General features: G+C 43.5%; 2 protein-coding genes across 2 annotated transcripts; both read left to right on the plus strand.

Annotated features, from left to right (window-relative positions):
- Positions 1-2,088: 2,088 nt before the first annotated feature.
- LOC120551915 lies at positions 2,089-11,842 on the plus strand. Its single transcript, XM_039789504.1, has 9 exons — positions 2,089-2,325; positions 2,383-2,399; positions 2,493-2,614; positions 2,727-3,098; positions 3,543-3,644; positions 4,110-4,342; positions 11,118-11,296; positions 11,447-11,540; positions 11,642-11,842. Exons 1-9 carry the CDS (start codon positions 2,089-2,091, stop codon positions 11,840-11,842), a joined length of 1,557 nt encoding a protein of 518 aa, XP_039645438.1.
- Positions 11,824-21,195, plus strand: LOC120551918. The gene is made up of 9 exons (XM_039789518.1): positions 11,824-11,985; positions 12,085-12,202; positions 12,640-12,688; positions 12,978-13,092; positions 13,552-13,824; positions 13,972-14,136; positions 14,229-14,292; positions 14,891-15,022; positions 21,168-21,195. Exons 2-9 carry the CDS (start codon positions 12,090-12,092, stop codon positions 21,193-21,195), a joined length of 939 nt encoding a protein of 312 aa, XP_039645452.1. The 5' UTR covers positions 11,824-11,985; positions 12,085-12,089.
- The last annotated feature ends 2,443 nt before the right edge of the window (positions 21,196-23,638 follow it).

The raw sequence follows: 23,638 nt of genomic DNA on the forward strand, positions 1-23,638 counted from the left end.
GTCCACGATAAGCAAGGCTCACGTGTCACTCAGCAATATGCGTAGTTGTTCCAAGATCAATGCCAGAGCACGGATGCCGATGTGTGAGCAGGGAGAGAAAATGAGTTGGGCAGCCCAAAGAACTGTCTGTCAAAGTTTGCAAACAATTTCATAGTTGCAAAACCACTGGTGAAAGTCTGATGTGGAAGGCTAAAGAATATCCCGACCCGTGCACATGAAGGGGGATGTAGACCGTTCGTGTATGCGCACTTGATAACTTTGGGAGGTGCAATTGCACCGTGCACGGCATGGATGCAACTACCAACACAGTCTCATCCCTATTCGTCACATATTGCCGTTTGGTCATTTCCCCCAGACGTCCATAAGCCGACGTTGAGGGTACCCCCTATTCGTCGCCTGACACCGAAGAGGGTCACCCATGGATTTGTGAATGTACTCCCTCTTCGTCGCTTGACACCGTAGAGGGTCATCCCATAGATTTGAATGCAAATCCCTCATCTTTGGATTTTGACGGAATGGGGTTAGCCATCCAGCGTTTTGCCTGCGCTGGAAAGTATGATTTCAGGGATTGATTTTGTGCTACAAATATGTATTTTGCAGTAGCGTGCGGTGCATAGACTGTTAATCATTGGTGCGGTGGCAGATTTTACATACATACATTTTCGTGGGGCAGAAACCATTCTCTGAATCGCACCGATTTTTTTTTAATATATAATTTTGGGCTGCATTAAAATGACATAATTACAGGAGTTGCATATTTTGCTGTAGGCTTAAAACATGCCTTAATGTAGGTGGGATATTTTATAATTGTTGATGGTATTTCAATTTACAAAGGCTAATAGTGAGCCTACTGTTTTTCTTTTTTTACTTTTTTTTACGTTCTCATCCATTTGATTCCAACCAACCAGCGACGCATAGCAACTGTTGCTATGGGTAAACAACACTCTATCCTATAATTCTGTATTCTGTCTGGTCCAATTTGCTTACTTATCTTATATTTTTTGGGTAGTTAGGTTAGGGTTAGAGCAAGGATAAAAAAAATATTAAGACTGTAATTTTTCATTATGATTGCTATTTTAGCGCAATTTTATGTATCGCGTCACTGTGTGCGACGATCCCGGAAAGCCATTGCCCAGTGCGATTCCATGGTAAGTACAACGATCAAATAAGCAAGAGAAATGAATAAACATTTACATGTCCTAAATGATGAAGTTATGGCCAAAAAACATGTTCTCGTATTTGTTGATAACCACACTGTGAGAGCTGTATTAGAAAGACAATGACATAATACAACTGTTTGTTGAATCAAAATGAAATGCAAAGTAGCTAGCCGGAGCCTCTGCTAGCTAGCTAGCTAGATTAGCTAACTCGGAGCTCTTGGTGCTTGTTTATTGATATTGATTTGGACATGTACTTTTGGCATTGGCAGATATTTGTAACAAGTTACATATATGTATAACACGTTTGGACCTCATTTCTGCGCCAGCTGTATTCAGGGCTCAACATTAACTTTTTGAAGTGGTTGTCAACTAGGCAACCAGGCATGTGGCTTTTGGTTGCCACATTAGCAGCTAAGCTAAATGGTTGCCATCCTATGTATCCTGTATATATAGCTATAGCTATATATAATCAAAATATGATTAACCCTTGCTCACACAATTACTTATTTTTATTGATATTATACTTATTTTTATTTATATTATACTTATTATTATTTATATTATACTTATTTTTATTGATATATTTAATGTATCAATCTTTATATTGTGAATGTGATGTAGTTAGGTGATCTATTCTATTTTGATTTGTTTCTTCTCTTTCTCTGCAGGTTCCTTAATCCCTGTCCTTTCCAAATACTTAATATTAGCAGCATCTTATAACAAAAAAAAGGCACTTTTCAGAGCCACGTTTGTCTTGTATCTTGTTACTCTCTCTACTGTTGTATTGTGTTCTCTTTCTCTTGCTGTCTTACTGTCTCTCCCTCTCCGCCCCTCCCTCCCCTCCTTCCGCCCCTCCCTCTGGAGTGGAGTTTTTTGTTTGTCTGTCTTGTCTTTTGTTTGTCCCTGTGTGTGTTTTATATTGTGTATCATGTCTGATCCTGAGTTGGACTGTCTCCTGAAGGAGATGAGTGACGTTGTCGATGAGGCTGAACATCAGGCTCACCTCCAAAACCTCCAACAGCTCATTAGCCAGTCAGCAGAACCATCCACCAGTCAGCCTTCCACCAGTCATCCATCAAACAGCAAGCAAGACGTTAGGTGGAATAAGAGGGACAGTGATGGAAACATTATTTACGGCAGGCCTAGATCATCCCGCAAACAGCAGGTCAGATTTTTTTGACATTCATGTTAATTTAAATGTGTACTTTATCTCCATATCTAGTTTTACATCTTGGAATGGTATACAACATGATCACAAGTCATGGGTTTGAATTAGAACATACTATTATATACCTGTGCCTATAGCATCAGTGTGTCATTGCCTGTAAAAAGCAACAGCCTTTTTGTTATAGCAGGTCCCAGTCACAGCCAGAGTCGGAAGACTGGTGTCTCTAATGTCAGGGCTCCGGACACCAGTGGGGAAGTGACCAGTGACTTTCCTTCTGTTACTGCGGGTGTGTTCTTTATTTTGACTGCACTGGTTCCAAACAGTATATTAATTTATTATAAAATGGCCATTGTTCAATGCCATTGTCTTTTGTTCAATATTGTTCATTGTTTTAACAGAGTCCTTCCTTCAAGAGCTTAAACGCTCACTGGGTGAGGACATCCGTGAGGATGAAACGCCACCTCAAGCCTCAACAGACTGGTCGACCAGAAAGAGCCTCATATCAGGGTGGTGGGAGAAAGAGAGACCCCGTCTGGTCAACACCATGGTGGCTGGACAACATGCGGCAACTCGGATCTGCCAACACTGTGGAAACGGTCCAGCCGTTATTCGTTGTTGTGACTGCCGACCACACCCATTCCTCTGTGGCCAGTGTGATGTCAGGGTCCACCGAGGTCAAGTGTTCCACAACAGGGATTCAATGACACATGGATTTTTTCATCCATTGCCTCCCACAACTTGTGTTGTGGAGAGGGTTTTAACCCAGTGTGGTAAGTTGTAGTATTTGAAAGTCACATTCTCAGACTTGTTGATTCCAGTTATCACCAGAAAAACTAATAATAATTCTTTATTAATCTCACAAGGGAAATTACGTTAAATGCTGTTTTCTGATAGGTCGATGAAGCCGTCAAGTACATCTGGTTTAAAAATAGTTGCCAGTAGGGCGCCCAGATAGCTCAGTTGGTAGAGCAGGCGCCCATATACAGAGGTTTACTCCTCGACGCAGCGGGCCTGGGTTTGACCCCAACCTGCAGCCCTTTGCTCCATGTCATTCCCCCCTCTCTCTCCCCTTTCATGACTTCACCTGTCTTATCAAAATAAAGGCTTAAAATGCCCAAAAAGTAATCTTAAAAAAATAAATTAATTTTTTTTTGCCAGTAAATAACTATGTTAATCTTTAATTCACATTCATGTGTTTTTTCTTTTCTTTCAAGAGCATCTTGTACCTTTGGAGATGCCAGAGACAATATGTGGTTGTCTACGAGGATCGTCCACTGTCAACGCAGGACAGTCCATAGTTGTGGTTACAATGAATGGTAAGAAGAACTTTATGGGTGGGGTGGGGGTCACTTCTGTAGAAGTGGCTGGAGAATTTCACCCACAGCTATTTGCTGATCACACTCCATATCTACTCCCTTTCACTTTCTGTCACAACTATATGAATATTTGAATCATGATTATGTTACATTCATACATGTTACATTGTGGAACACATCCAGAACTTTTCTTTATCATGGCTGGAAATCCAGAGGGGTCAGTTGGTTCTGTGTTGATTAGATTGGATGGGCCCACCTATGTGGAGGAAAACAATGAACCTTTGTTTGAATGGGGATAGTTAATTTGCCTGAGGAAAGTGTGACTTCCAATAGAGTGCCTTACAAAATGTTTGTAGAAGTGTCCCCCTGATTCATCCTTAGTCAAAGATTCCCATATCAGTTGTCAGAATGACAGTTTGCGTCTGTCAGAATTAACTGTCAGTATATATTTCCTTCTTTTTCCAGGGCGATATGATCTCAGATTGCCTCAGACCAGATGCAAGGCATGTGAAGCCACTTGGAGTCCTGGAGTGGATGACCTGATCCGCAATGACTACTGGCCTGCCACTTCTCACCATTCAACAGTGTACGCAACAGATGTCCTTTTTTCTTTTGAAGAGCTGAAGATGGCAGCACCAGGGCTGTCTAGCCAAGCATTTCTTAGAATGCTGGATCAACGTACTGTTCGCTTTGGCCGTGTAAGTATTTGTGGTAATAATTGCGTAACTCAAGGAATAATACTATGAGGGCATGATGATGATGATGATGATAGAAAGTACACATGAACATTTGCACTGTTTTCCTCATTTGCGCGGGAAAAAAAAATTTAGACTTTCATCAGTCATGCAGTTTGCACGGCGACATTTCTGAAAAAACAGGTCATTCTGAAGATCTCAACTTCAACTCCATTGGCTACAGACTTTGACATATTCTCCCCAGTATCATTTCCCGATCCCAGAAGTGTTCCCTTAGATTAATGTGCCAAACATAGCACAGGCCTACTATTAAACAATATGGAAGCTGTTGTAGCCCTCGGAGTATAGATTTGGACTGAATGTCACACAATATCCTGTATGTTTAATGGCCAGATCCCCCAAATACACCAGTGTGTATGAGTGAAGTTTACACATTATTTCCTTTGATATGTATTCTAAGGAGTGGTTACGAAAATAGTTCAAACATCCAGAAATGTATCCACTTAGAGCATTTTAATTCAGTGTAGTATATTTGTTTAGGAGGGTTCAGGTTTAGAGGTTGATTGCCATCGTCATGGGGCATCGGTCAGAATGCATGAATAAGCCAGAGAGAAGTTCAGTCCATTCAATGAAGATTTATTTAGCAAAGGGTGAGGCAAATGATACTGGATAACATAACAGAACAGACACACATGGGTTGGAGAATCTGGGAAGAAACAAAATAGAAATTACAACTTAACAAAATAAATATCCTCACATGATAATCATAAAGTAACCAAATAAAGCTGTCATGCAAATATCAAACATGTTATCAAGAACTAAGGTGCAAAGTAAACTTCATCTTACCAGCTGCCGCCCCATGTGAAGGTGTTGAAGAGACTGACTGAGAGTGAGTGCAGTCTTAAATAAGGAGTGACCAGGTGAACTCAATCAGGTAATCAGGATGGAAACAAAGAAACAAAAGCCAGTGATGAAGACAGGGGAGAAAAGGAAGTGAGGTACAGGAAGTGAGGTAAGTGTGAAAAGAAAATGTCAGAATAAGATAAAAATATGGATCTTTAGTACAGCCGCCCCCAGATTTCTAGTTAGAAATGTGTTTAAAGACCAAACCAGAATCAACGGTCATCAGGTAGGCCAGGAAGGGGGATTAGATGAACTACAGGTCTGACATAGGACTTTTCTTTCACTGTAACTGCAGCTGTCCTAATGTGGCCATCTTTGCTTGGTAGGAGGCGAGTCACCTTTCCTACAGGCCAAAGGGCTCTTGGTAGCTGCGAGTCAACAATCATCACAATGGAGTTTAGTTGCAGATCTGGTTTGTCCTGCTGCCATTTGTGTCGTGTTTGAAGTGATGGTAGATAGGATTTGATGTAGTGTTTCCAAAAATGGTCAGACAATATTTGGGCATGGCGCCATCTCCGTTTACTGTGAAGATCAGAGTCTGGGTAGGACACTAGAGGGAGTGCTGCATCATGTCGTCCCATGATGAGAAGGTTGGGAGTGACTGGGTCAACATCTGCGATATCGGAAGACACATAGCCGAGTGGTTTTGAATTAAGGATGCCTTCAATTTCAATTAACACGGTTCTCAAAACCTCTTCAGTAACCATTTGTGCACCAATGGTTGTCCTGAGAGCACTCTTTACCGAGCGTACTTCCCTCTCCCAGACTCCACCGAAGCAGGGTGCGTGTGGAGGATTGAAATGGAAGTGGATTTTTCTCGTTGCCAGTACTGACTGGAGAGTGGGAGAAAGGTTATTCAGAGCGTCCTGTAATTCTTTGTTTCCTCCTCTAAAGTTGGTTCCTTGATCACATAGGATCTCGTTTGGTTTTCCACTCCGAGAAATGAATCGTCGGAGGGCCATGAGGAAGGAGTCTGCATCCATATGACAGAGGAGGTCAAGATGTACACATTGTGTTGTGAGGCATTTGAATATTATACCCCATCTTTTCTCAGATCGGCGGCCGATCTTGACATTGTATGGTCCAAAACAATCTGTTCCTGTTGAGTAGAAGGGAGGTTTAAATAACCTGAGACGAGCAGCAGGTAAATCAGCCATCTTTGGGAAGATTGGTTTCGCTCTCCACTGCTGACATGAAACACAGTTGCGCTGATGTCGGCGTACTGCCTCTCGTCCTTTCAATATCCAAAACTTTCGACGTATTTCAGCAAAGAGTCTCTCTGATCCAGTGTGATGCAGAATTCCATCATAATCCTGAATGATCAGTTTTGTCACATTGTGAGTGGGATCAAGTACAATTGGATGAATTGACTCCACATCTAGTTGATCGTTTTGACGTAATCGACCTCCAACATGAATTAGTCCAGTGGTACTGCACAGTTCTGGGGATAAACATAGTAAGCGACTATGTGGTGGAAGTGGTTTCTGATCTTGGAGAAAAGCTAGGTCCTCACCAAAACTGTCCGCCTGTGCTTGTCGGAGGATTTCCTGTTCTGCTTTCAGATAGTCTGTTGCAGAAGGATTTTGATTAGTCAGGTTGGTAAGGGATTTGGCAGTGACATCCAGAAGCTCTTGGTAAGTCTTGAAACTATTAGCAGCAGTGTTGATAATACCACAGAAGTAAGACCTTTTCAACTCCATCCAGTCAGATTCATCAGGTTCGTTGTCCTTCACGTTTCTGCAGGGCATAAATTGCACAACAGGGACTACAAGTGGTACCGAAGGGAAGGACTTGCCATTGGTACACTGTAGGGGGAATATCTTTGTTCATATCACGCCACAGGAATCGAAGAAGGGGCCGGTCTGGAGGCAGGAGACGGATTTGGTGAAACATGCCTTTAATGTCACCACTTACTGCTATGGCATGTTGCCTGAAACGCAGCAATACACCAAGGAGTGACGGCCCAAGGATTGGTCCTGGTAACAGATACTTATTGAGGCTTTGTCCTTGGAAAGTGAATGAACAGTCAAACACAACTCGATCTTTGTGGTTATGCGTTACCATATGGTGAGGAATGTACCAAGCTTCGTTGCTGCTGTGAACCTCTTCAGGGGTCAGCTTGGCCACATAACCAGCCTTTTCAAGCTTAGCAATTTGATCACAGTATGATATGGCCTTCTCAGGATCCTTTGATAGTTGAGTTTCAGTGTTACGAAGTCGTGACATTACTGCAGAATGAGGAATGTTTAGAGGAGGAGAATTTGCTAGCCTAAGAAGGGGAGTGGCATAGCGTTCAACTCTATTGACTTGAACTCTTTCTGTGGCCTGTTCAAGGCGCTTCAGGGCTTGTTTGTCTTGCCTTGATCTGATGACCGCTTTCTCACTGTGTACAGGTAGAGTCAAGTCAAGTCAAGTCAAAATTTACTTATACAGCACTATTTATACAGACAAGCTGACCAATGTGCTTTACAGAGCAATAGAATATCACACGACAGACAAAATAAGAAAAATTAAAAACAAATTAAACACTATTAAAAGCAATTGAATAAAAGTGTGTTTTCAAGAGTGACTTGAAAACTGACAAGTCAGAAGCAGAACGAATATGAGAGGGCAAGCTATTCCATAGTGTCAGGCCAGCAATGGCAAAGGCACGATAACCTCTGTGTTTTAACCTGTACCGTGGTATGGATAAAAGTTTCTGTGTACCTGACCTAAGATCCCTGGAAGGAGTGTATTGCTCTAGGAGCTCCGATAAATAGAGGGGAGCTTGATTGTTAAGACATTTATAAACAAATAAAAGAATTTTAAAATCGACCCTAAAACGAACCGGCAACCAGTGAAGGGAAGCTAAAATTGGAGTGATGTGTTCGTATTTACGAATGCCTTTTAAAAGTCTCGCTGCCGCATTCTGGACTGTTTGAAGACGTGTTAAAGTTGTAGAATTTAAGATCACTAGGTAGAGTGTCAAGTTTCCAGAGTTTTTCAACATTGTAGTGCAATTCATCTGCAGGGGAACTGAAGGATGTAAACAGACATTGGACAGGCACAGCGGTATCTTGTGGTTGGAAGTCTGTGATAGGGCCTTGAAGTGTCCATCCTAGACAGGTTTTGACAGCTGCTGGTGACCTAGGAGGGCCTAGTCTGACAGGAACAATAGGAGTGATTAAGTGGATATGATCTGAGCCTATGAGCAGCAGTGGTGATGCTTTGTTAATGGATGGTAATGGAATCCCTTGGAGATGCTTGTATTTCCTTTGAAGAGAAAGCACAGGGTAGGTGTGATCCGAGAGTGCTAACTGGCTTGCAGTAAATGCATGATTGATGGTGAAAGTTTTCTCAGGGTATGCAACAGGAGAGAGCTGAAAACGTACAGATGAGCCATGAAGAGTTTCAACATCTTGGCGAACAGTTCTGAGTGATAGTTCTTCAGCTTTACCTTTCAGGCAAAGATGCTGAGCAGCTGACTGCAGAAGAATGGTACGTTGAGAACCATCATCAAGGACAGCATAAGTCTCCAAGGTTTTCTTCCCATTCCGAAGCAGTACTTTTACAACTTTCAGGAGTACGCCATTGCAGTCACTTGGTCGGTCCAGATATAATGTCCTCACAGAGGTAGAAGGATTATTGGATCTTTGATTCATCTCACACAGTATTTGTAGATGTCTTCCTTTGCAGGTGGCACAGGACTTCTGCAGGTCACACTTAGCGGCTTGGTGAGTGCGAGCACAGCGCCAACAGCGTTTATTGTCCTTTATCCAGTTTAACTTTTGAGCTTTTGTCTTATCTATGAACTCAGAACATCTGCTGATATGATGTTCACATGATCGGCAGTATGCACAGGTTGCTCTTGACTTTGGAAGTAGTTCTTGGGTTGGCGTGGATTCATAGAGTTTGTGTGCCCCATGTAGAATTGTGGTTGGAGCAGGTATGAACTTACGGGGATGTCTTTGTTCATTGGAGAAGATGGAAATCTCTTTTCTGGATTGACAACGAGCTTCAGATTGCAACCAAGATGAGAACACAAGCAAGTCATACGCCATGATACCTCGGTTTCTGTAGACATGCCGTTTAAAGCGGCTGGAGTGTTCTGCAGGCAGCTTGTCAAGTAGACAATCCACATGAGAGCCACAGAGAAGTTCTGCATGTCCTTGATCTTCCATAGTGCTAAGCAGACCAACCAGTGCTTGAACACGAAGAGCAAAGTTATCGAGAGCATGACCATCACCTGCTCTAATAGGAGGGAGATCCATGATGTTCCTGAGCTCCTTCAGTGCTAGTTGTCTAGGTTGCCCATAACGTTCATCAAGAGCGTCAATGGCTTGTGTGTATGGGTCAGAAGCATAGGAAAAGGCCAGAGCTAGTCATTTGGCTTGGTCCACTTTAAGATGATCCAGGAGAACATGATATTTGAAATGCTCCGTTTCATTGGGGTTGAGTAAATTATTAAGTGCCATCCGTAACATCCTGTACTGTATTTCATCCTCTCGAGTAAGGTCTGGGAAAGAAGGACCCTCAAGCTTGTATACATGTGTTCTGCCTGTAGGGGGTGCCAAAGGTCTCCGTTTGTGGTGACTATGAGATGTAGAAGACTGAGGCCTTAAAGGGGAATACTGCCTCTGCTGGGGGGAGAAGGAAACAAGAGGCTGAGCACATGAACTTTGTAGGTTGACCTCTGCTGGTGCTGCAGGAAAACTGGGAGGTGGCAGCTCTTGTAAAAGGATTGGTCCAGATGTACCAGCTGAAGGAATTGCATTATCGAGGTTTGGAAAGTCAGGTAAATAGGGCAGGCTCGACGAAATAGCAACAGGATGATGTCTGATCACTGGTGGACAGGAGGAAGAGTGATGTTGCAATTCAACACTTGGAAATCGAGCTGCTTCCTGTTGTGCTTGAGAAACTGCTGTTGGGGCATGCACTGAGTGTCTACTCCCTGTAGATAACCCAGGCCTGGATGAACAGGAGGAATGAGGAGTAGATCTACCCATCATATGCTGAATACCCCTCATTGTCACTAAAATTTCCTTCATGATTTCAACATGATCAATTGGCACAGGAGGATCATTCATCTTATCTTGCTCTTTACCGTCATCCTGCGACCCATGTGTGTCTGTTGTATGATGTGGGCATACTGTCTGGCAAGCAGCACCTTTCACACCAGGATATTGAACTTCATAATCTTCTAGATAAGCAGGAGGTTGAGTTTTCCGATCAGAACGTCGAGGAGTCCCATCTAATGGCTTTACATCATCCATGCCAATGGTATAACTCCGGCTCGAAGGACCATGTTTAGGAGGGTTCAGGTTTAGAGGTTGATTGCCATCGTCATGGGGCATCGGTCAGAATGCATGAATAAGCCAGAGAGAAGTTCAGTCCATTCAATGAAGATTTATTTAGCAAAGGGTGAGGCAAATGATACTGGATAACATAACAGAACAGACACACATGGGTTGGAGAATCTGGGAAGAAACAAAATAGAAATTACAACTTAACAAAATAAATATCCTCACATGATAATCATAAAGTAACCAAATAAAGCTGTCATGCAAATATCAAACATGTTATCAAGAACTAAGGTGCAAAGTAAACTTCATCTTACCAGCTGCCGCCCCATGTGAAGGTGTTGAAGAGACTGATTAAGAGTGAGTGCAGTCTTAAATAAGGAGTGACCAGGTGAACTCAATCAGGTAATCAGGATGGAAACAAAAGCCAGTGATGAAGACAGGGGAGAAAAGGAAGTGAGGTACAGGAAGTGAGGTAAGTGTGAAAAGAAAATGTCAGAATAAGATAAAAATATGGATCTTTAGTACAATATTCTTTAATTTGATCCGTTTTACTGTTCTCTTTTGTTCTCTTTTACTGAACTCTTTTGAAACAGAGCGGAAACATCACAGCAGACAGCTTCCGTAAAAGCTTCTTTGAGTGGGAAGCTGTCCGATTTGAAGTGGACAAATTATGCCTGGTGGACCACTTTGACTGCCCAGCGTGCAGCCCAGACATGCTTGCAGTATCTGTTGATGGAAACCGCAAGCACTACAGATTCAAGAGTGCAGCAAGGTACTTACAAAATCCTGTGTGTGCATTGACGGTTCATTACTTTGAAAGTATCTGCTGTGAATTGGAAATATATTGTTATTATTATTATTATTGTTATTATTATTATTATTATATGAATATTTAAAGTTAATATGTATCTATTTTATTTAGATCGGAGGAACAAGCCATCTTTGATGGCGTGTTCATCGCGAATGATGATGACGTCGGAAGATTCGTCGACTACGTCCATACCTCAACCAGTCATGTAAACTTGCACAACTTCATTATATTTACCTATAAAACATCTCGTCCTACAGAGGACTTTGTTTGAAAAACTTTGGACTGTTAACCATCTTCCATGTTTAGGTCTCTGGAAGAGGTGTCTGTGGAGGGCAGTGGTCAGCGGCGCGTGAAACATCTCAGAAGTCGTCAGGAAAAAACGATGAGGAGGGCCTGGAACTTGCTGTGTGCCGTCATGGGGTTCTCCCCGTTGCCCCTCAATATGTTCAGGGGGAGATTTTTGCCTACCCCTGTACCTCAAAAAGCAAATGGCCTGTAAGCCAGTGACATTTTTTGCTATGGATGTGGCATGCAAGTACTGGCCTTACCTCCGGAGAGTGACAGAGAAATGCCCTGAGCTTCAGCAGCTCCTCACCATGAAGCCATTTCTTTCTGTTTTTCATGCCAAAGCTCACGATTTCAAATGTGAGGTAAGAAAAAAAAAAGATTGTCCATGACATTTTCTTTCCCTAAAAACCTGCATAGGATTGTTGCCACTTAGGTTTTGTTTTTTGTTTTCTTTTTTAAAGGTAAAATGGAGTGGAGCGTATCAGGAAGGGGCTGGTTCGACTCTTGGGGAAGAGGTGGAGCAGTGCAATGCCTTCCTCTCGAGGATTGCTGTTACCACAAAGCACATGTCAAAAGCAGGTAAGGTAACCAGTAAATTTTGATCCTGATGACAATGGTGAGCCACTTTGAGCTAATGCATATATGCTGACTCTGAAAATATAAAGCTCAGAATATTTAACACAGATGGATGGATCGATTACAATACCATCATCCTATTTTATTTGTAGTGAGGATAATAAGAGGAGGGGGAGTGTGATCAAAAAATACACATCAGAGTACCATTTGCCTACTGTCCTGTGCCACTGTTTCATGCTACTTCTTCACTATCCTGTGCTATTTACCTAACCCTTTAATGGAACTTTAATCGAAGGCACAAGACAGCAGTTTAGTACCATAGTTCTATACTGTAAGTTATTATCTTGGAAAAGTTTGTTGTACCCAAGAAGTCTGCACAGTTTCTTCTCCTATTGCTACTGGAAAGAAGGGTGATAATCTCATATTTTTGATTTTTGCAGGACGCGTAGACATGCTGACGGTCATGGCCATGCGCTGGAACAAACAAAAGTTAAAAAAAAAAATAAAGTGTCATATATCACAAAAATATAGGGAAGACTTACACAGATATTATTCAATACAATGAAATAAATGGATGGTTGCATGTGTGTATTTTTCAGTTTCTTGATATAAAATATTAAATGTTCATACTACCTACGTGATCGTCCACGTATATACAAGTATACTGTATATTTAATTAGTGTTCTATGTGGTTTTCTAATAGTGAAGGTACTTTACAATCCTTATCAACAATAGTCAAATTTGTAGCAATTTCCTTCATTGTCATTTGTGTTTGAAGGCCACAGTAGCCCTGCAATGCCAGTTGCATAACCTGGAGGCCATGAAAACGGAAATGGACATCACAGACAATCAACTGGAAAGCTGGATCATTGATATCAATGAGTGGGCAGAAGGTATAATATACTGTTTTATACTGTTTGATATGCTGCTTGATGTATCACTTCTGTGGTTGTAGAATTATGAAAGTAATGAAATATATTTTTTATTTTAGAATCTCTATCACTTTGAATGTCTTGTCATGCTTTGAATTTAGCTTGTAGCAATTGCATGTAGCCTTGAACCTGTTTCAGTTGTACTAAACTGACTAAGCTTGGCTGCAATTCCAAAGAGGCTCATTGTAATCATAGTCAAAGAGCACATACTCTGATTGCTCATGACGTATGGAAAAGATTATCCCCATGGGGACAATACATAACCTAACTAACCTAACTATACTCAACCTTAGCTACAAGTGTAGCCTCTCAGTTACAGAGAAATATTAAAATATTGTTGAGGCTCACATACACCAGAAATAATATTTTTTTCATGTAATCAAGAAGAATATTTCTTATCTCTTGATTTCTTCCTCTCAGCAACAACATCCCCAAATGATGCTGACGTTGCTGCTGTAGCCAGCCAAATTGAGGAGCTGGTGGCAAGTGTTAAGAGAAGGTCTCAGCGTCTTTATAAAGATCATGACGGATGCAAAGGACGTGCCCGGATCCGCCGAAAGATCAGGGAGGAAAAACAAAATTTAAATTCTGTAGTGGACAAGTATAACACCTTGGTACCTAATGCAGAAAAACTGACCTTGGACACCATTCTATCTGATGAGATTGTTTGGCCATGGCAGCTTACACACGGTGGTATGTTCACAATTCCGTTGACTATGTGAAATAGTTGCATAGTGGCACAAAATCTGTCATGCTTCAATTGTAGCCCCAGAAAATCTTTAAATGCTAATCTTAAATACAACTGACTTATGTTTCATCTATGTATTCCTGACTCTGTAGATCTAAGGACGAAAAGGAAGGCGTTTGACACAGTGATGGCAGTAAGGAGACTTGAGGAGGAGAAGAGGATTCTTATTGCAGAGATGAACAAGCATTGGAAGTCTCTTTGCACCCGTGCAGACACGCTGAAGCAGATGTCATCCCAGCTTTCTAATGTGACATCAGGTACAGTATGTATTTGTGTTATACTTGGCATACATTACAATATTTCTGAAAGTTTCTAATTAATAAATGCTCAATGTGTTTTAACGTGTAAGGTGAGACGTGGGGCCTGCTTCAAGATGGGATCCAAGGTCTACAGAGCTTGACGATGAAGAACAAGTAAGCAAACAACAGCATGGCAAAGCATGCAAAGAACTGTTATGTTCAAGTTCTGACTGAAACAGAAATTAACTTTGATAATGATTCTGAGGAATACCATACCAGTAGTGACTCTGAGCAAGATTAAACTGTATTGCCATGGCTAGAGTCCTTTTTTATGCTGTTGTGTGCTGGGAAGGCAGCATTAAGAAGAGGTCCACTGGGACAGGCTGGTAAGAAAAGCTGTGTTTGGCACAGAGCCGGAGTGCATCACATCAACTGCAGAGGAAAGGACACTGAACAGGATGTTGGCTATCTTGACAATGACCGCTGCTGATGCAAATGTACAGCTTTGCACTGATTAAATCACTGTACTGTTTACTTTTGCACTACCACAACTGCAAAACACTCCATAGCTGTCCATCATGTATCATACGGTGAGTCCCTACCAGGACTTTGTAATCACTTGATATGCTCTTCACTTTTTGTGAAGTGTTAATCATCTGAGCTACAGTATGTGTGTTGTTTTTGCAGCTGTATAAGCTAATGCCTAAAATGTGGTGTGTCGTCCTAAGTACAGTATTGTAGTAAAGCTCCACCTCTTTCTGTATGAAGATAGACTGAGGACGGCACACAGGATTATCAGAGCAGAGAGCAGACAGGCAGGAAGACAGACGGAGATGCAGAGAGACGGGCCACATGGACATGGGTCACCTGTTGTTGCTGCTGCTGCTGCTACCGCGGAGCTCAGGTAATAAGGAATAATAATAATAATAATAATAATAATAATAATAATAATAATAATAATAATAATAATAATGCATTTTATTTATATAGTGTTTTTTTACAACACTCAAAGACCCTTTGCAGATTTAAAAAAAGAGGAAATCCACCTACTAATTATAGGTAGGACTCCATACACACCATACATTATATATGGGCGCGTGCATTGAACACTGAAAAGGCGCGAGTTGGATTATTTTAACTGGGGGGGGGGGTGTCCTTCCTTAGTGCCTTAACATGTGGTTTGATGCTTTTACATGGCTATTATAACTTAATAAAATGAAAATAAATATGGGTAGCCTACAGTGTTTCACCTACCGGAAGTTATTAACGATATTACTGTAAAAATCTAGAAGTACAGAAATTGTGTATGTTTAATAATAACCATGTATTGTTCATTCAAACTTGAGAATCTCTTTATGCCTGCAATTGCAAAGGACAGCTGTAGTAAATCTCCGATAAACTAGCCTACATTCATCTTTCCAATCATTTCTACTACTACTGAGAATCACCAGGACCTGAAGCTAACGTCTCAAAGATGATGTTGGTAGCCAGTTATCCTGCTGGCTTTGTTCACACACACACACACACAACACAAGTGCATATTAAAGGATTTGTTAACCTTAATTAGGCATTGTTCTGGATCTTTAGATCCGGTAGTTGCAACTGGAATAGTTCCTGTAACTGTATATTGCATAATAAAGTAAGTATTGTTCTTAATAAAGCAACACAGAAGCTTATAAAAGATTTAACAATGACTTAATACTGTAGGTAAGTTACTCAAAAAAAAATTGTAATGCTATTATAAACACAAACTCATAAGGTTTTATTTTTGTTCTTAAGCAGTCTATAATTTGTTAACAATTGCTTTTAAATGTCTTATAACCCAACAAGAAATGTGTTTATGATGCTATTATAAACACTTATATTCTGTTCGAGGTTTCTGCCTGTTCAAATGAAATTATTTCTCGTCACAGGCGTACTAAGTGGGGGAATTGTTGGGTGTCTGTAAATTATAGTTTTCTCTAGACCAGGGTCCTCATTTATAAAACCTGTTACGCAAGAAAAAGTTGCGTGAAGCAGGGTGAAATTTTTCGTCGCAACATTCCTCGCAATAGTCGGGATTTATAAAGAATTTCCATGCGTAAAATTGTTCCCAGTTTTCCGCAAACTTTTGACCACACGCGTGTGATCGTGCGTAATGCTCCCAAGGTTTTATTGACTGCGTTTTAGTGAACTCCGATGGTATGCCCGTTTTCCCGAACCTAACCCAGTTTTTGTTTTCCTGAACCCAACAATCCTGTTCTTGCTAAACCGACCCAGAGCCGGTCGCGCGCCGCGGCGAGGGGCTGCCAGCAAGACGGGAGAGGCAGGGGCTCCTCCCACACCGTGCAGCGGAAAGGAAATGCGCTTTTCCTCCGCTGCTCTCCCGCCCGCGAAATGCGTTGTTTGTTTGATGTGTATCTGTGTGTGTGTGTGTGTGTGTGTGTGTGTGTGTGTGTGTGTGTGTGTGTGTGTGTGTGTGTGTGTGTGTGTGTGTGTGTGTGTGTGTGTGTGTGTGTGTGTGTGTGTGTGTGTCGTAGCGTGCGCGTCTTTATGTGGTCGTGTCTGATTGTAGGTGTCTGTGTGTGGGAATGTTGTCTTTCTGCACCTGCTATTCCCACACAGTTACCATACAAGTTACCAAATTGTCACATTTCAAGCACTTTTCACATGTTTTGCACCAGGCCAGCTGACAGTCTTGCCTGGGCCCGGGACGAGATCTTAGATGGGCCCCCCCCTCGCGGCCAGATCTCTCGTTTTCCCTTGCTCTTCCTCTCCTCACATCTCTCACTGAAATTAAGTGTGTAATCAGTCTCTGATCCATCCTGCTCAGACTCTCCGACAGGGCAGCGGGCCCCTCCCGCATCACTCTCTCTCTCTCTCTCTCTTCTCTCTCACGGGTAGCCTGACTCTGTCCCTCCGTTGCGGGGCAGCGGGCCCCTCCCGCATCACTCTCTCTGTCACCTGACTGCATCTGGATCTCTCTCTGTCTCATCCTTACTGATGGAGCTACCAAACTCAACTGTTTCTGTCAAAGTTAACGTGTTGTGTCAGGCTTTTATACGAGCTAATGGACGTTAACATTAGAGCTGGCCTGTTGCGTTACGTTACATGGCTCGTAAACGTTGGCTGCGCTGGTTCTTACCTTGCTCTACGTTGACAGTTCCAGCTTCACCGTCACCACCTTTTTTTAAATATTTGTTTAGAAAATCTCTAAGGCCTCTATTTTCTTCTTCTCTTTTCTTTCCTTTTCCGAGCTCCGGACTTGTGCTGACCGGACATTTTGAGCGTACTGAACTTCAAATCAAGTGACAATATCAAATTTTGATCAGTGGCCAAACCATTTTCATGTTGGGGGTGGGGGGGTTCTTGACCACCATTTCCAGGACAATTAGGAAGAAAACAAATAAAACGCTTTTATGTAATTCAAATATTATGCTACATATTTTTTTCCACAAATATCCATAATTTAATGAGGGCCCAGTTCTGCCCCCCCCCCTACTGTGGGCCCGGGACAACAGACCCGTTTGTCCCCCCCTATCGGCGGGCGTGTTTTGCACCAATAATGATCCAAAATCTTGTTTCTATTTTTTACCTTTTTAATAATTGAATTTCCTTTCTCACAAAAAACGAAAATGATCATATGATCATAAATGTGATCTCGGGGTAAATGACAAATATGAACAATAAATTATGTATGTATCATTGGTAATTGAGCTAAATCTGTATTAAGTATTAAGGCTGTGTAACAACAATATGAACACTGGGGTTACGGCTTCCAAACAGGATTTAGTTTCGATGTTCTACCTCTGTTAGGAGCACATCGATTTCACGATCACTGAATCGGGTTTTTTCCCCATTTTTCCGTTTCGTGATTGGTGATCAAGGGCTCCTTTCAAGGCTGGAATATTGGTTGATTGATTAACATGGACCTTATTAGGACAAATATGGGACGACCTTGGGAGGAGCGTGAGGCTCGTGCACGACCGCACGAGGTAACGCACGTCCGTATTTATAACGAGAAGAGTGCGTACCGGTATACGCCGCAAGGTGTTATGTTTTTGCTACGAAAATTCTGACTTTTTTGCGCACAAAATCTTTCAGAATAGAATCGACGCACAGTTTTATAAATGAGGCCCCAGGGGTCTCGTTTATAAATGTGGCCTATGCACAAAACGGGGCTGAAAATGTGCGTACGCCACTTCCCACACAAAGGTTGTGATTTATAAAAAAACAACTTGACGGGAGAATGTGCGGTCCTCCACGCAAACTTTGAACCATGCATACACACATTTTGGAGACAAACTGACAACTGAAGTCAGACTGCAGAGAGTAAATGGGAATAAGTAACACTAAAAATATTTTTAGTGTTGATGCCTCACGCACATTCTTTTACTCATATATCATCCACGTTACCATGAAGATGAAATCCAGAAGTGTCATTTGCGCTTGTACTGAGTGATAACTGTTCCATAAACATCTCCAACTCCGCTATGGAGCGCAGGAGGAGGAGATGGCCCGACTGCATGGAATACAGGATAGCATCAAATACCCTAGCATTAGATAACGGCAGAACACAGTGTAAATAACTAAATATCTGTCTTTAAAACTGTGCATATATTATCAAATGTCAAAGTCTGGAAATACAGCCATTAAGCTCTCGCGCAATCGTTACCCTTAATGTCGTCGTTATCAGTCCGAACTTTAATACTGTTCATAACAAAACCTGCATGAAGATAAGTGTGTTTGCCTATTAGACTTTCGTCTTTAAATTTTATCTCTGGGTGGGGGATACCACTAGTGGATGCTGTGATTTTAGCAAGGTGTTAACAATCACAAATTATTGTAAACATAAATACTGCGGTGCAGCAATTTCCTGAATCAGGATTTTTGCTTTTTCTCCGCCAGTCGGCATGATTTGTCATGATTCGGTGTAACGAAAGAACAACTGCCAGGGTCTTTAACATACTGATCAGCATTCACGAGGTGCTTTGCATTGCCTATTTATGGTTAAAAATGGGTGTGTACAGGGCGGGATAAGAGGCTGATCCACGTACGAATGCTTGTTAGGTAATCTCTGATTTATAAAGGGAACATTGCTTACAGGTGTGCGTACACACGGTTTTATAAATCTGACTTTTTTGGGTCGTACGCCATTTTGGGCTTTTGGGCATACGTACACTTATAGTAAGGATCCTACGCACAGTTTTATAAATGAGACCCCAGCTCTAACTGGAACTGTGATGTAGTGCCTCCAGCACCACTGTTAGAAATTTAGGAGTTATCTTTGATCAGGATATATCCTTTAATGCCAATCTAAAACAAACCTCAAGAACAGCCTTTTTTCATCTTCGTAACATTGCCAAAATTAGGAATATCCTGTCTCAAAACGACGCTGAAAAACTAGTCCATGCATTTGTTACTTCCAGGCTGGACTATTGTAATTCCCTACTGTCAGGTTGCTCAAATAAGTCTCTTAAGACTCTCCAGCTGATCCAGAATGCTGCAGCGCGTGTTCTCACAAGAACTAAGAAAAGAGATCATATTTCTCCTGTATTAGCTTCTCTGCATTGGCTTCCTGTTGAATCCAGGATTGAGTTTAAAGTCCTTCTCTTGACCTACAAAGCTCTAAATGGTCTAGCACCATCATATCTAGAAGAGCTCCTAATACCCTATTGTCCCACTAGAGCACTGCGCTCCCAGAATGCAGAGTTACTGGTGGTACCTAGAGTCTCTAAAAGTAGAATGGGAGCCAGAGCCTTCAGTTATCAGGCTCCTCTCCTATGGAACCAGCTCCCGATCTGGGTTCGGGGGGCAGAAACTGTCACCTCATTCAAGAATGAACTTAAAACTCTCCTATTTGATAAAGCTTATAGTTAGGGGTGAGGAGTTGCAGTGTTCACCTAACTGGCCCAACTGCTTCTCTTCATAATTGTTAGATTAATAATACATAACAAAGTAGAGGGAGGCAGGCCAGCCAAGCCAGATCCGGCGGGGGAGAGTTCTAAGCCCGAAAAGCTACCTCTCCTTATGACCTGTCTCTCTTAGTTACCTGTTATAGTTACGCTGTTATAGTCCTAGACTGCCGGGGGACTTCCTTCCTTTGACACACTGAGCTGCTCTCTCCTCTCCCTTTCTATTACTGTTTCTATTACTATTACTATTACTATTTGTGTGCAGCCCGTCCCAGAAATGCTTGTTACTAATCCTAGCTTCTGGGGAGTTTACTCCCCGGAGTCCTTATGCTTTTTTTTCCCCCAGCGTATTTCCTTGGAGAACGTTGGCACCAAGACCCTGGTTGCAGCTGTCGCCGTGGTCCTGCTGCACTCCCTGCTGAGCTCAGCGATGCCCTGCAATGTCATGCTGCGTCCTGCTGAACCCTGCAGCTTCCCGCTACATCCAGTCACTGTTCCATTATTAATGTGACTACTATCGCCACTGTTCATCACACCCCCAACCGGCTCGTCAGACACCGCCTACCAAGAGCCTGGGTCTGTCCGAGGTTTCTTCCCAAGAGGGAGTTTTTCCTCGCCACTGTCGCACTGCTTGCTCTTGAGGGAATTACTGGAATTGTTGGAATTGTTGGGGCTTTCTAAATTATAGAGTGTGGTCTAGACCTACTCTATCTGTAAAGTGTCTCGAGATAACTTATGTTATGATTTGATACTATAAATAAAATTGAATTGAATTGAATTGAATAGTGTAGCCAGAGTTTCAAAGATAGACAGGCAGACTTCTTGAATTCCAAAAAGTGCAGATTTATTTCAGCCCAGTCTCACGCCAGGTCGTTATATAGTCACGTTATTGTAATCTATTAAGTCGTGGACAGGTTACGTAAATGCCGTTTTTTTCGTGTGGCGATTACGAAATTGAAAGCAATGCATTTTAATGGGAAGCATATTTCGTGATCCCAGAACGCTGATGGTAGCGAGTAGTTGATAAGGCGAAAGTCCGCGTAGGGAGGTTGGTCGGGGTCGGGTGGTGGATGGGTCAGAAAACACAGGACTTTCACCCCGGAAACCGGGGATCGCGCCCCGCGTGTGGCAGTACCTTTGTCCCGCGTGTTGCAGTTCATTTGTCGGTGTGTCCCGCGTGTGACGGTTCCCTTCCCCGTTCTTTTTTTTTTCCTAACCCCAACCGTCTCGTTATTGTGGCGTTTCATTTCCCCGTTGTGGTGTTTCATTTCCCCGTGTCCTGCGAGTGGCGGCCCGCGAGTGGCGGCCCGTTCCGCCGTTGTTTTGGCCGCCGTGCGGCGTTTCCCAAACCTGGGAAAAATTCTAAATTAATAGACAACCTTAGGTCTATAACCCTACTTAATAATGACTATAACATTTTAACTCATGAAGCTCAGCGTAAATTCTTAAAGGAAGACTTCATTCACTTTTCCATCACTCATAATGATAAGCTGTTTCACGGTACGTCACTTGTCAGTAGTAATCAGAACAGCTGTGTTGTTGTTGTTAGTTAAACCAATCAGGGTCGACCATTTGTCGACGAGCCTATCACAGCTTGATACCCTGCTTTAAATCTGCTCTCTCTTCCACGGTTGGCAGTTGTCGTTTCAGGAAATAGAGTGCGTGCGTTTCCTGACCGGTTGCATGGCATTCCTGTTTACGCTGTCTTTTGTGCTTTTTGTGGCTGCTATGTCGGATTCTGAGTTGGATCCGGGGTCGGATGGTCCTGGCGGGTGTTTGGACGTGGAGGCTTCCACGGGGTCTCCGGACGGCGTGCGTCGGAGCTCTAGACTGACCGCCGTCTCTGGTTCACTTTCGGGGGAGGCTGACCGGATGTCTTCTCGGCTTCGGGATTGGGGCGTCGTGGCGGCTCCGGGCGTGCTTTCACCAGAGCTTCGGGAGCTGGCTACTCTTGCCGACTGCCTGTCGCCAGCCCCGTCTGTGGCCACGCCGGTTGCCAGTGGTCGTGGTCGGAAAACGGACCAAGAAGGCGGATCCGCCTGCCAGGGCCCGGCGAAGAGGAGAGCTGCGGGGCACTCAGCCAGCCGGCCTGATACGGCTGTTCCGGGGGGCTCCGACTCCGCCTCATCCCGGCGTCACTGCAGTCCCTCGCCGGCTCGATGCAAGCCATGGAGGCTAGGATGCGGGCTGTGGAGAGCATGGCGGGTGGCGGCGTGTCTGGTACTATTACTACCGCTCTGGCTTCCCTGTCTGTGCCAGCGGTGGTCGGTGTTCAGCCGGTGCCTTCTCCTTCCGTGGAACATTGTCATTCCTTGGCCACTGCTGTACCATCTCTTTCCCTAGGTAGGCCTTACATCCCTGTGTCAGCTAATATTTCCAGTAGGCTGCGCTCTAAAATTCTGCAGGGCCGTGATGTTAATCTGGTGAGTCTTATTTTGCCGTCCCCGGAGTGTGATAAGTCTCTGGTGGCGGGGGATGGGTTTTCGGCGGTGGTTAAGTCCGCTGACCCTCGGCTGAACAAGGATCTTTCCTTTGGGCAGTTCGTGGTGGCGTTTGGTATATTTCGGGACGTTATTTGTTCCGTGTACCCCGACCGGAGGGTGGAGTTGGATTCGTACCTGGCGTTGGTGGGCGATTTGTTCCTGAGGTACGGGCGGAACTATTTTTGGCAGTACCATAGAGCTTTTTCCGGGAAAGCTGCCGCTCATATTGCCCGTGCCAACGTTCGCCTGGACTGGTCAATTCTGGACACTGAGATCCTGGTTATGGTCGTGGGGGGTGCTCAAGCTATTATGTGTTCTCACTGCGGGGCTGCGGGACATGTTGCTTCGCTCTGCCCTGGGGGTGTGGGGCAGCCAACCGGCCCGGCCCAGTCGCACCGTGGCGGTCTGCGGTTTCCACTGCTGTGTCTGGAGCATGCTGTTTTCTTCACATCTGCAGCGATTGTCGGGATGCACATCCCAGGTCGGTCTGCCCACGGCGCCCCGCCCCTCGCCGGAAGCCTCAGGGTCAACCTCAAACTGGTTCCTAGACATATTGAAGCTCCATCCCTCTACCCCATTAAATTTACGTGTGTTGGCATCTGAACTGTCTAGTCATCCTAATTCTGTGTTTGTCGATCATCTGCTGTCTGGGCTTTCCCAAGGGTTTCGGGTGGGCGTTCTCGCCGATCCGGAGGTTACATATCTGGCGAAGAATCTTCTTTCGGCTGTTTCTGACCCTGATACGGTGGCTAGGTTGGTTGCGTCTGAGGTTAGCAAAGGGTATATAGTGGGGCCGTTTGATTCCTCTCCGTTTTCGGTGTTTCGCACTAGTCCTTTGGGTGTTGCGACTGGGAAATATTCTGGGAAGAAGCCTTATATTTGATCTGTCCGCGCGGGCCGTGGCCCGTTAAGTATCAATAGTCTCATTCCACCGGTCCCTTTCTCCCTTCATTATGCCACTGTTGATGATGCTGTTAAACTTATTAAGTTGGCGGGGAGGGGGGCCTGGCTCTCCAAGGCTGACATTACTGATGCCTTTAAGATAGTCCCTATACATCCTTCGCAGTGGCCTCTTTTTGGCGTCAGGTGGGATTCCAAATACTATTTTGGTGTGCGTCTGACGTTCGGGTGCCGGAGCAGCCC

This window comes from Perca fluviatilis, chromosome 2 (genome assembly GCF_010015445.1).
Source record: "Perca fluviatilis chromosome 2, GENO_Pfluv_1.0, whole genome shotgun sequence".
In the NCBI taxonomy this organism is placed as follows: domain Eukaryota; kingdom Metazoa; phylum Chordata; class Actinopteri; order Perciformes; family Percidae; genus Perca; species Perca fluviatilis.

What these genes read in the sequence shown, in the direction of transcription:
- LOC120551915 (XM_039789504.1), top strand. Translation starts at nt 2,089, where the DNA reads ATGTCTGATCCTGAGTTGGACTGTCTCCTGAAGGAGATGAGTGACGTT. An exon ending in GTACTGTTCGCTTTGGCCGT is followed by an intron (nt 4,343 to 11,117) that starts GTAAGTATTTGT and finishes CTTTTGAAACAG; the next exon opens with AGCGGAAACATCACAGCAGA. An exon ending in TCCATACCTCAACCAGTCAT is followed by an intron (nt 11,541 to 11,641) that starts GTAAACTTGCAC and finishes TTCCATGTTTAG; the next exon opens with GTCTCTGGAAGAGGTGTCTG.
- LOC120551918 (XM_039789518.1), top strand. Translation starts at nt 12,090, where the DNA reads ATGGAGTGGAGCGTATCAGGAAGGGGCTGGTTCGACTCTTGGGGAAGA. An exon ending in TATCAATGAGTGGGCAGAAG is followed by an intron (nt 13,093 to 13,551) that starts GTATAATATACT and finishes TCTTCCTCTCAG; the next exon opens with CAACAACATCCCCAAATGAT. An exon ending in AGCTTGACGATGAAGAACAA is followed by an intron (nt 14,293 to 14,890) that starts GTAAGCAAACAA and finishes GTATGAAGATAG; the next exon opens with ACTGAGGACGGCACACAGGA.